This window comes from Carcharodon carcharias, chromosome 13 (genome assembly GCF_017639515.1).
Source record: "Carcharodon carcharias isolate sCarCar2 chromosome 13, sCarCar2.pri, whole genome shotgun sequence".
NCBI lineage: Eukaryota > Metazoa > Chordata > Chondrichthyes > Lamniformes > Lamnidae > Carcharodon > Carcharodon carcharias.
In genome coordinates this window covers 129,291,420-129,304,354 of record NC_054479.1, presented here as the reverse complement: position 1 = coordinate 129,304,354, position 12,935 = coordinate 129,291,420, and the positions used below count along the sequence as shown (strand labels likewise).

Below are 12,935 nucleotides of genomic sequence, written 5' to 3'. Positions count from 1 at the left end.
GATCTGTATCTTACCTCCATTCTACCTGCCATGGTTCAGTAGCTCTTAATATCCTTGCATGATTAAGTGATGCATTTCCTTCCTGTAGTATTGAGCAATAGAGACCAGGAAGAATCCTGGTCTCCGCCGAATGAACTGATCTCAGTCATAACTGGTGAGGACCTTATAATGACGATTCAGGGCTGGCAAGATGGAATGCCTTACTGACTGGTCTCCGGGGACCCTGCTGAGATGGGATATCTGCCTGTGTATAAGGGAGGTGGAGATCAGACGTATGTGTGAAGCCCTCGCAGATCCTTCATAGTTGAGTAAGCAGCCAATTCTCATGGTCCAGGTGCACAGGTGATGATTGGTCACTTGAGCAAAGGGCAAAAGGGTGCCTGGTATATGGAATTTACCCCTCCACTCCAGCACAAGTTAACAGCTTCAGAATGTCAGCAATGGCTCAGTGGGTAACACTTGTGTCTCTAAAACACAAAGATGTAGGTTCAATTCTCACTCCAGTCACTTGAGATCATAATCTCGACTGACACTCCAGTGCAGTACTGAGGGAACACTGCACTGTCAGAGGTGCTGTTGGTTGAAACATTAAAGCAAGGTTCTGTCTGCCTTCTCAAGCTGACGTAAAATAAATCAAGTCACTATTCGAAGAAGAGATGGGTGTTTTCCCCAGAGTCCTGGCTAATATTTACCCCTCAACTAGTATCACTAAAACTTTGCTGTATACAAATTAGCTGTTGCATTTCCTACATAATAAGAATAGCCACTACACTTCACAACTACTTAATTTGCTGTAAAACACTTTGGTTTACCCCGAGGCAATGAAAGGTGCCACATAATGGGAAGGTCATCTCTTGAAATGGGAAGGACACTAAATGACATAAGCAGATATGTACTGTCGGAATTTTATCATCCCATTGGCAATAGGCTGGGAGGTGGGAAGGCTGGCAAAATGGTGCAGAATAGCATGGGGTGGGGGTGGGGTAATGGTGCCTGACATCTTCCTGATCATGGCAGGAAAATTGACAAATCGGCCATCTGCCAGAAGCTCAACTGAGCCACTGAAGTAGTCAATTAAGTCCTCTTCCTGCTTCCGCAGGCATTTTGCCCCACTTGGAAGGGCCTGCCTTGGTGTGGAGAGACCATCCAGTGAAACCTTGCAGCCTCTGATTGAGCTCCGAGGAGGGCAGCCCTCTTTTTGGGCACTCCATGACCCATGTATCGGCTCCCAGGTGACAAAGTCCATTTCCAAGGCAAAGGAACTGCCTGCACAATGCAACAGCCCCTTCCACTTAACACTGCCAGGCCTGACCCCAGCATCCCTCAACTGCACTTACCCTTTCCTGAGTGTGTCTCTGCTTTTGAGGCATATTTTCCTCGCAGGTACAGCCTCAGCAGTGGCCATTGCGAGCAGTTGCACTGCTGAGGGCACTGAGCAGCAAGCTCTGTGATTGGGCTGACTGTTGTCAGTGGGGCCGGGGGGCGCTAGGGATAGGGGTGAGCCGCTTTTCTTAATCAGGATGTCCACCAGCAGGTATATGCCTCCCCAGGCCTGCCGTCGCTGTAAAATTCAACCTCAGTCTTTATCTACTGGGTCTGAACCATCTAAAGCCAACATGGCAATGTCCATCTCCTCCACAGCTCAACAGCTTTTGGCCAGAACACAGTCAATCTGCCATTTAAATTTTAGATGGGATAATCAATGTCTGCCTCCATGATTCTGGTTTAATTTTGAAGTAATAGTTATTGATTCTTCCTGTAAAATTATTTTAAACAGTGCTGTGTATTACAATCTGACTGGGTGACTTCACTTTTGAGATTAGATATGGGCCAATATGTGACCTCTTGAGCTGAACATCCCTGGTGAATGGTTGTCCCTCAACTGGCGAATTCCCTTACGGCGACATTGCACAATTGATAAGTTTGTCAGTGCTGAGGGATGTTTTGGCTTAAGAAAATTAATTTTGATTTTTTTTTAAGGGAGTTGTTGGGATTGGCATCCCAGGAAGACCAGGACAGAATGGATTACAGGGAGAGAAGGTAAAACAACGGATTCTACAGCTCAAACCTTCGTCACCATCACCATCAGCAAATCATGGGCACGCTGCCTGTGATTTAATGTGCCTGGACAGTCATCCTGGAAAAAGCCGTCATTAATTGAAAGACAGATAACAAATCTTTAAATGTTTAAATTCATGGGATAGAGATCATGCTTTTCTTATATTTTCATCCTGACTCTTTGCACATTTTTTTCTTATATTTTCCTACACATACAGGTCTAAATACTCTAAGTCATTGAGTAGCCAAAAATGAGGAGACATTAATATAAGATTAAATGTAAATCTTGTCTGATAATGCTCCTATGAAGCATCTGGAGATGTTTTTACTATGTTAAATGCAGGTTGCAGTGCAGTAGTAAGAGATTAAGGCAGAGGAGAAATTTCTTTAGAGAGGGTTGTGAGACTGGGGAATGTACTCCTGGGACCCAGTTTGCATTGCTGGGACCGGTCAGAATGGAGGGGGTGTGACGAAAAAATAGTGTTGCCAGCGTCATGCATACAATGTCCAGCCCCCCATTCCTGACCCTGACAATTTTTATGAGGGCAGGGGGGAGGGGGCACGGGTGGAGGGATGGGAAAGTAAAGTCCCCCTTCTTGTTAATTGGGCACATTTAGATAATTAAGCAGTCCCCTTAGACATCGCCTTCTAAGGTCTCAAAATTTTCATGGGGTTGGGAGACCATTAGTAGCAATGTAAAGCTATCAGCTCCAATTTGTTGGGAACAGGGTCATCAATGTAGGAAAAAAAATTGATTGAGAAAGGTGGAAGTTTTGAAGAAAATCTATTCCACAGCATTGAAATTTTAATAGCATTAATATTTCCCTACCCTGTCCTGGGTTCCAGCTCTCCATCTGGCCTGACCAATTTGAATGTTCAGAATGTGGCCTACCTCCATTCCCACCCCGGGCCACGGATTGGCCACCACTCCCGACTCCTCACCAATTAACACCTTGCCTAAATCAAAATAGGAAGTTTAACCTGTTTCCTCTCTGGTTGGTTTGCGACCCAGAAATGAACCCATCTCCCACATGCCACCTCCTCAACCAAAATCCAGCCTGTGGGGTTATTGAGTGAAGTGCCAGCCCTCTGTAGATGGGCAGGGAGGCAGAGGGTGGCCCATAAAATGGTGAGGTAACTGAATTGCCTGTTGTCTCTCTGCTGCCATGCCAATTTGCCAGTGGCAGGGAAGGTGGCAGATGCCTCTCCTGCCCAGAGGCCAACTGAACCATTTATATGGCCAATTAAGGGCCTCTTCCTGCCAGCCTTTGCATTTTACCAGCGGCGGGTGGCCATTCGTCATATGGGGAAGCCGCCATGTAAACCCTGTTATCCATTATATATCAACCAGATGAATATTCTGCATGTTGAACAGGAAAAGGCTCTGGTAATGATTGTAGTTGTCCCTGGTCTTTGGAATTTGATAGACCAAGGATTAATCTGCCCTTGATTGCAGAACTGCCTTCGCTTATTGTACTTGTGAAATAAATCTTTGGTTACAGCGATTTTTCCTTGATAAGGAGCGAATGATCATTTTGTCATTTCTAGGGAATGATTGGACCCCCAGGAATCCCAGGCTACAAGGCAAGTCTTTAATATTTATTCAGAAACATTGTCAAAGAAATGGAGCAGGAGAGTTCTCCCTGGTGTCTAAGCCACAGTTATCCCTCAGCCAACATCACAGCTTCTATCCCATTCCTCTCCAACTTGGATGGAGTACGACACTGTGGTCCTCCACTAAAGAATTTTTTTAAAACATGTTTTGTTCAATCTACTTCTGTGTTCCACTGGTGTATCTCATAGACACCATTTTCATGCGGCCAGCTGCACAGGAACTAGAGAGTTCCAGCATTTTTTGTTATTACTTCAGATTTCCAACATGCGTGGTATTTCACTTTTGCAGTTGTGGTTCAGTTGGTAGCACACTTGCTTCTGAATCATTAAGTTCCAGATTCTCAAGGGCTTGAGTACAAAAAGCAAGGATGGTATTTCCGTGCAGTATGGAGGGAGCATTGCACTGTTGGAGATGCCGCCCTTTGGATGAGATATTAAACCAAGGTCCAAACTTACTGTTTGGGTGGTTAAAGATCCCATGGCACTATTTTGAACAAGACTTAGGGGAGTTATATCCCCAGTATCCTGGCCAATGGTTGTCCCTCAATCATCATCACAAAAAACAGATTATCTGGTCATTATCACATTACATTTTCATTCATAAGTATTGGCAGAATCTGGATGAAAGTCTGTGATGCTGACACAACAGAAACAGAATAGAGTTCCACAGAAGATTTGACTGTCTATCCCAGGTGCCAAAGTTTCCCATATCCCTGTGTTAGGATGGTTAAATCCTTCCTCAAGGAATTTCAGGCCCCTTGTATTTATTCTCATTCACTCAAGGCTCAGAAACTTATTGGTCCAGCATTTTATTGTTTAATTCTCGTTTCTTTAGGGCAGTCAAGGGGACAAAGGGAAAGATGGAGAGCTTGGCCAAAAGGTAAGAGCTGTGTAGGCATTAGGTAAATCACAGCATTGGTTATGCTGATAGCTTTGGAAACTTGTGCACCTGTAGAAGCTCTGGACATAGGTGATTGAGATAATGTCAGTGTGACATCTAGCTTTGAGTTAGCTGCACTGAGGTAATGACCAGCACCTCATTTCATAATGTAAGGAGATAAGAACCTTTCAGAATGTGAAAAGGCCACTTGGCTCAACAATATATTCCTTTTTTTGATTGACCTTGACTCTATCTCACCACATTCATTCACTTTTCAGATTTGCATCAAGTTGCTGTTTGAAGCCACTTATATTGTCTTCCTTCCAGCTTCCCACATAACTGCAGTATCTTTTTCTTAGAAGCATTATAATCCTTCATACATAACTCTTATCCATGCCCAATGCACAGTGCTGCACATCTACAGTATAGTATTTCAACTTGTATATTGGTTTCTCCAGGCAAGAAATGTCCTAAGGAACCTAACTCCAGCTTTGACATTGATTCCTATGGGAACCCATGATTCACTTAAAGTCGTTTCACTTAAAGTAGCATTTTTCAGGAACGCAACCACGACTATAAGTGAGAACTTATTGTATTCAATTTTCACTGCGCTCTTAATGAAGGCTAGGTGGAGGTCTTGATTCCCAAACTCTCCTGGTTGACCTCCCCTCCTAAACCTTCTGAAAACTTCACCTCTTCCAAATCTCTGTTGCCTGTAATGTATCCTGACCAGAGTTGATCTAGTATCCAGATCATCCATGGTCCTATTGAATGGCAGAGCAGGCTTAAGGGACCACATGGCCTACCCCTGCTCCTAATTCACATATATGTATGACATTGCTGTTCTACATGGGCTTTCAGTTACCTAGTGCCTCAAATTTGAACTTATCTCCCATGTATGTAAATCTTTTTAAAACTTCATCCTTCATTATCTCTGTAACTTCCTCCTGCTCTACAGTCTTGATGCTGTGCCCCAAACTCTCCATTCCTCTGACTCTGGCCTCTTCTGCATCCACTTGGTCTTCATCACACAATTAGTAGCTGTGCCATTAGCTAACTAGGCGCCACACTCTTGAACTTCCTCCCTAAGCACCTCCACCTAGCCTTCTTTAAGAGCGCAGTGAAAATTGAATACAATAAGTCCTCACTTATAGTCGTGGTTGCGTTCCTGAAAGTTGCTACTTTAAGTGAAACAACTTTAAGTGAATCATGGATTCCCATAGGAATCAATGTCAAAGTCGGAGTTAGGTTCCTTAGGACATTTCTTGCCTGGGAAACCAATGTACAATTTGAAATACTATACTGTAGATGTACAGCACTGTGCATTGCTAGCTGGAATAACTTGCAAAGTGAAACAAATCACTGGCTATAACAGAAACACTAAATAAATCCTAATTAGATAACACTAAATCACCCAAATAAATCCTGAATAACACAGCTTCTGTGTCTCACCAACAGCATTCCTGCAACTCAGTCAACTATTTGCTTGCTTTCCTTTCCCACTCCCTCTTTCTTTCCTTTCCTTTCCTATTCTGTCTGTCTGCTTGTCTGTCTGTCTGTCTGTCTCTCTCCCCTTTCCCACTCTGTCTCCCTTTTGTTTCCTTTTCCACTTTGTCTCTCTCTCTCTCTCTCTCATTCTTTTCCTACTCTGTCTTTCTCTGTCTCTCTCCGGAGCCTGGACCCTTTCCTGACAGCCTGCAGGGGCTCAGCTACTGTCCCAGGCCACCGATTGAGCTGGGAGGGTGGGGGGGGGGGGGGGGGGGAGGGGGTGGTGGCAGGGCACTGATGGAGCCTGGAGGGTCGTGGGGGACAGTGTGGTTGTAGGGCTCTGATTGAGCCGGGAGGGTCGGGATGGGTGGGACTGATTGAGTTGGGGCGGCTGCGAATGGAGCTGTGGGTGGCCAGGGATGGAGTGGAGAGGGCGTAGATGGAACAGGGGTGTCCATAGATGGAGCTTGGGGCCCTACTCCCTCCACCCCCTCCGGGATTACTCACACTTCACCACCCAAACTGTGGCCAGCAGATTCCTGTCCCTGCCCTTCCTTGTGCTCCTGCTCCTGGATCTTCTGCCTCGCGCTCTCACACAGCCTCAGATGAGAGAGGAATTTGGTACAATCATGTTCACTGTTTGGATGTTAAAACTCTGACAGATTATCCACCCCCTAATGTATAATTGTTCAGTTTCATTAAACATGGCTCAGCTGATTGAAGAGAAGAAGCGTTTATTGCCTGTCAGTGAATCTAATGTCTCTTTTTGAATCATGTAGGGGAAACGAGGAATTAAAGGAGATAGAGGAGAAAAGGTAAGGTATTGAACAAGTCATAATTCTAACAGTTCACCCAATGAGCAGTGTTAACACAATGTTAAGCAACACTGACTGATAACTGATACTGTAGAGAAGACTATGAACTATCTTGTTGGCCAGTAATGGAAAACTTTGCACTAATTCTCAATATTTTTTGATGATACCTATAGGGAAACCGTGGAGATACAGGCGAGCTGGGACCACAAGGAATTGCTGTGAGAAAATATTATTCATTTTGATTCCAGTTGTGTCTGTAACATTATAGACTGCAATGCTCATTACTTGCAGGCATATAGTTTGAGGTTCCTTTTTTTTTATTCACTCGTGGGATGTGAACATTGCTGACAGGGCCAACATTTATTGCCATTGCTAATTGCCCTTGAGATGGTGGTGGTGAGCCGCCTTCTTGAACTGCTGCAGTCCATCTGGTGAAGGCATACCCAGTGTTGTTAAGAATGGAATTCCAGGTTTTTGACCCAGCAACAGTGAAGAAACGGTGATACAGTCCCAAGTCAGGATGTTATGTGACTTGGAGTGGAACTTTGCAGGTGGGAATATTCCCATGCATTGAATGCTCTTGGCCTTCTAGGTGGTAGAGGTTGAGTTTGGAAGGTGCTGTTGAAGCACCCTTGGTGAGTTGCTGCAGTGCATCTTGTAGAGGTACACTCTGCTTCTAGTGTGTCGATGGTGGAAGGAGTAAATGTTTAAAGTGATTCATGGGGTGTCAGTCAAGCAGGTTTCTTTGCCCTGGATGGTGTCGAACTTCTTGAGCATTGTTGGAACTGCAATCCAGGCAAGTAGAAAGTATTCCATCACACTCCTGACTTTTGCCTTGTAGATGGATGGACAGGCTTTGGGGAGCCAAGAGGTAGATCTTGGTACTGAGGTCCACTTCTAGGAAGAGTGGTGTTAAGATTGAGCAGGCAGGGTGAATTAGATGATTTACTGGGTTTAAACAGTGTGTAGTATCTGCAGTCACTGAAGCTGAGATTCTCCCATTGACTGATGATCCTTTGGGTTGCCTCAATTTGCAGGGTAGGTGGGGGGAAGTGGTGTGAAATACAGTGGGAAAGTCAAGGATGGGACTTTTCAGATTGTAGTAAGGAGGATAACATCTCATGATGTATCTCCACTTTACTGAGCCAGCCTGCATTCTGCCAAGACCCTTGTTGGAAGTAGATCAAGTGGCAGGAATTTATGATTTGCAGGACAAAAAGCACTGTTATTTACTGCATCTGAATATTTTACAATTCAGACTGTTGCTGTAGGTCTGAGCTACTGTACATTTTATTCAGAAAAGTCCTTAAAGTTTTCTGGTTCTTTTTAACACTTCTCCCTCACCCAATCTTTCTTAATTCTCTTCTTTGACAGGGACTCCCAGGCCCAATAGGTTTGAAAGGAAATACAGTAAGTGAATTGCTCAATGTTATTTTTGGATTGAACTGATTAATCAGAGTGCTGAACTGGAATATCATTTTTGCTCCATTTGTTTCTCTGACAGGGAGATAGAGGCTTTCCAGGTGATCCAGCAAAAGGGGTAACTACTGTGTTTCATAACACACTTAATTAATTGATATTTCTCTATATCTCCAACTCTCTATCTCCTTCTTAAGACACTCCTTAAAACTTACCTTTTAGACCTAGCTTTTGGTGACGCAACTTATTATGTCCACATACAGCTTGGCGTTAAATTTTGTTTCATAGTATTCCTGTAAAGTGCCGTGGAATGAGATCCAGATCCAGTGTAGAAGTTAGTCATCACAGCTTCATTTCCTTTCTGTGGGAGTCCACTTCACATGTCCACTCTCCTGCAAGAGAATTTAAACTTTTCTCAAACCCCTAATTTAAACCATTGCCCTCTCGTTCTGTGTGCACAGTTCGTGTCAAATGGCTAGTTTACATTTTCTCAACAACCTAATGGGCTCTTTTGAAAACGTCATCTAAGGGTCCTTGTGTATTACAGATGTATTATAGATGTATTTAATCAGCAACAAGAAATAAATATATTAATATAAAGCTTTTTAATTAAATGTTTTATTCAACTTAGATAGTAGGACCTACCGGGAATAAAGGTGTCCGGGTAAGTATAGTTTAATTCTTTGCGCTAAATGTTGAAATTGGCCAATAGGTCTATGGGTATAGCCCGCTATAATGGGTTCAGCATTACTCTTTATTAGATTACTAAGGTTCATAAAAGGGAATTCTAATTAGTTGGTGTGTGACAAATAGAGTAACCAACTCTGGTTGGATGTATCCTTGGAAGTTTAATCTTGTGCCCTCCCTCCCAGTCTCTCTATCGTCTCCAGTAATATCATAATTAATAAATTAAAGTGTTCAAAGAAAATGAAAAATAAATGCAGTTTATTTTAAAGTCCCCAATGATGTTCCTTCTGGGTTTGCTGTCAGTAGCGTACAAAAGATCAATCTATAATTTCTGGAGATGTTGCAACCTTCATGACAAAGTTAATTTAAGTCACTATTTGAAATGTTGTCCTCTCCTCCTTTCAACTTCTCTGACTGGTGTTATGGACAGGAGAGAGAGGTAAACTGAACTCCTTTACCCTCTTTCAGAGGTGTTTTAATTGTTTTAAAAATAGGCTGTCCAATTTTTAAAGTAATTTGCAACAATCCCTTGTTATGATTAAATCAGAAGGTTAGTTTATTCACATTCAAACCTTGGAAGCTGATCATAACTTCACACGCACACACAAATATACAGTAAGGGGGATAGAAAAAAATGGTTTTACAACCATGAGTTACTTAACAGTAAAAGAACCACTGAAATGGATATCAGTTCACGTGATCTCTAGAGTCCAAAAAGTCAAAGTCTAGAGGGGGGATGGGGGGTGGTTCATTCACGGAGAAGTTCCAGTTCCGGTGGGTTCCAGGCAGAAGACAGCAGCGCAGAATCTCTTTAAAGTGGACGGTGATGCAGCAAAATAAGATTGCTGTACATGGACTTGGTCTGCTTGGCAGGCAAAGGTCAGAGGCTTCCAAATAAACAGGCTTTGAGGAGCTGGGACTTGTTGCAGGTTGCTTAGTCAACTTGGAGTCCTGCTGTTGGTCTTGCAGGTTGGAGGTAATCAGCAGACTGCTTGTTCCTGAGTTCTCAACTGAATATAGATATTTCAAAATGGTGACTCAAGCCACGTGACCTCCTTGCTCCACAATTATTGCATACAGGGATGTTTATCTGGCGTCTGGACCCTGTTTTTGTTTTATGGCTTATAATGCCCCAGTCACTAGCTTCTGAAAGTGTCATTTTCCATATTAATGACCCTGTTCCAGGTAGCTATTATCTTGGTAGACCCTCAGAATCTGCCAGAAGTGTAAGTTTATTTCCCTTCCCTGAAATGGACTTTAACAGTGCCAGGCGTGGGATGGTGGCTGTTAGTACCTCTACAGGTATAATGAGTTTTCATATCTCTCGCTTTGTTATTCCTCTGGTTTCATGGATTGTAATGGGTTCTTAAAATGAGGTGTGAGATTCCACAAGGATAAGGGTGGAACTCTTTTGTCCTTGTAACAGCTGTTGGAAGTTTCCAGAAACTGGCCAATCCTGTGAATCATGTGATCTGTAGCAGCTATATTTTGGTTCAGAAAAGTCCATTTTTAAATAAGCAAAAATAATAAAAGTTTCATTTACACAGTTCATGATTTCTGTCATGGCTTACTGACATGTCACTGGTCAAAAACAATCCAAGAAGATAGCAATTATGTGGGAATACTATTGGTAAGCACTATTCTCCTTACCTATGCAATGTAAGTTCAATATGGGCTTGTTTGCCACCTTCTCAATGGAATCAGTGGGACCTCGACCATATGTAGACAAGCAAACCAAAAACAGCTAGGTTACAAAACTGGGCATTGAAACTCCCATAAAAACAAGCTAGTGGTCCATATCATAGCAATACACTGGAGCAGAAAGTTAAATATGGGTATGAGCTCAAAACACACATTCAACATTCAGTAGTTCAGCAGCTGATGATCATAGCATAGTACAACACAGAAGGATATAATTTAGCCTATCAAGTCTCTGCCAACTCTTCCGAAGAGACTTCCCTGCTTTCTCCATATCATTGCGATTTTTTTTTTTTCTCCTTAAGTATTTGTCCGAATCACTTTGAAAGCTAATGTTCAATCTGTTTCTCCCCTATCAGCTGATGATAAAGATTTGTTTCTGGTCTCTGGTTAGGGAGATATTGGACCGCCTGGACCCATAGGACCCAAAGGTGACCAGGGGATTCAAGGAGTTGAAGGTGAAAAGGTATTGACATCATTTATCCAATTACTGAATAGTCTTTACACATGAGGCTCAATTATCGGCTCGGCAAGTGGGGGCAGGGCCCGCTCGCTGAGGCAGAAAATGATGCATGGTGACGTCAGGCACGCGTCCTGACATCATGGTACGTTATTCAGACTTTCAGTTTGGCAGGCGCACACCAGAGTCAGCTTTGCGCCCGCTGAACTGTCAAAGGCCTATTAAGGCCATTTAACTCTCAATTAAAATAATTAATGGAGCCCAGGCGGCCTTCACATTTTTCATGGAACCTCATCCACGGGCGGGATGAGGTTTCATGAATGATTTTAAATTTTGACAAAAATTTTTATTGAAATTAATGCACATGTCCCAGCTCATGTGACAGTTTCACATGAGGGGACATGTCATAAAATTTTCTCACCACTTTATCAAATTTTTTGGATTTAGAACTGATCTCCCTGTAAAAGAGTGCACTCCTGACTCAGGCAGCTCCCCACCCCGCCCGCACAGGGAGCGCACAGCGCTTCTGGGTGTGCGTCACGCTGGGTAGGCCTTAATTGGTCTGCCCACATAAAATGGCAGCGTGGACCCGATCGGGGATGCTGATTGGATCCGTGCCAGTCTGTGCCTGCTCCCACTCTGCCCACCCGCCCGCCAGGCAGAAAATTCTGCCCATGATGTCTAAACACAAATTTAAGTAAAACTCACTCAGCAGCTTGATACAATGTGTGACAGCACAAGTTCACTAGACCAGCAAGTGTAAGCTAAAAATGTCTGTGTAACAACAGCATTGTGCCAAGTTGTGGGTGATATGTAGGCTCTATTTACAAGGAGTTGCCAGGATACCAGAGAGATAATTTTAGCTGATCTTAATCTGGCAGAACAGGATTGTAGTGACTCTTTAATCAGAGTGCTGCATTTACTGTTCTCTCCATTGTGATCTAAACCTGCCTGCTACTATTTTGCAATGTGAATCAGGAAGGTGCCTCATTTACTTATGCAAAGGATACACATGGGACCCTGATTGCAATTAGATTTAGACAATTAATCTAAATTGTAATGAGCAATTTAGATTAATCCTTGAAACAGTTGACGTACAAGTGGGCATGGCGCCAAGTGGTTATGGTACTGGGTTTGTAACCCCAAGATCAAGAGTTCAAATCTCACAATGGCAAACTATGAAACAATGTAACTTCATCTGAAACAGATGGAAACAGGTTTACTCAAAAGAGTATCAAGAGTTCAGATCTCACAATGGCAAACTATGAAACAATGTAACTTCATCTGAAACAGATGGAAACGGGTTTGTACTCGAAAGAGTTACAAGTGGGCATGGCACCCTTTCTGCCCTCTGTTCAAGGCGGTGAGTGGCCTAACTAGCAGTCTAAGGACCACTAGAGGCCACTCATGGAACAGTGCAACCTGGACCTAATACAAAAAAAAATCTGAGCTGCTTCTCTCCTGCCTTACATAGGATATATGGCACAGGATCATGCCATTCGGGCCAACTAGTACATGGGGTGTTGAAGCTCCTTCCACCTTTTCTCATCGACCATCATAATCATCTATTCCCTTCTCTCTCAAATGCTTGTCTAGCTTCCCCTTAAATGCATCTATGCTATTCACTTCTACCTGCAAGTTCCACACTACCACTCTTGTGTAAAGAAGTTTCTTGTGAATTCCATACTGAATTTCTTGATGTCTATCTTATCTTGATAGCCTCTAGTTATGTTCTTCCCCACAAGAGGAAACATTCTCTTTGTATCCACTCTATCAAAAGCTTTCATAATTTTAAAGATCTATGTTAGGTCAGTCC

The 12,935-nt window shown here is 43.2% G+C and overlaps 1 protein-coding gene across 1 annotated transcript in view; it reads left to right on the top strand.

Moving 5' to 3' along the window:
* LOC121286154 (collagen alpha-1(VII) chain-like) overlaps positions 1–12,935 on the top strand; it is a 188,135-nt gene that overhangs the window by 81,673 nt on the left and 93,527 nt on the right. The window contains exons 32-39 of the mRNA XM_041203135.1: positions 1,981–2,040; positions 4,508–4,552; positions 6,820–6,855; positions 7,029–7,073; positions 8,230–8,265; positions 8,360–8,395; positions 8,906–8,938; positions 11,054–11,125. Coding sequence (XP_041059069.1) covers positions 1,981–2,040; positions 4,508–4,552; positions 6,820–6,855; positions 7,029–7,073; positions 8,230–8,265; positions 8,360–8,395; positions 8,906–8,938; positions 11,054–11,125 — 363 coding nt within the window. The remainder of the gene's footprint in view (positions 1–1,980; positions 2,041–4,507; positions 4,553–6,819; positions 6,856–7,028; positions 7,074–8,229; positions 8,266–8,359; positions 8,396–8,905; positions 8,939–11,053; positions 11,126–12,935) is intronic.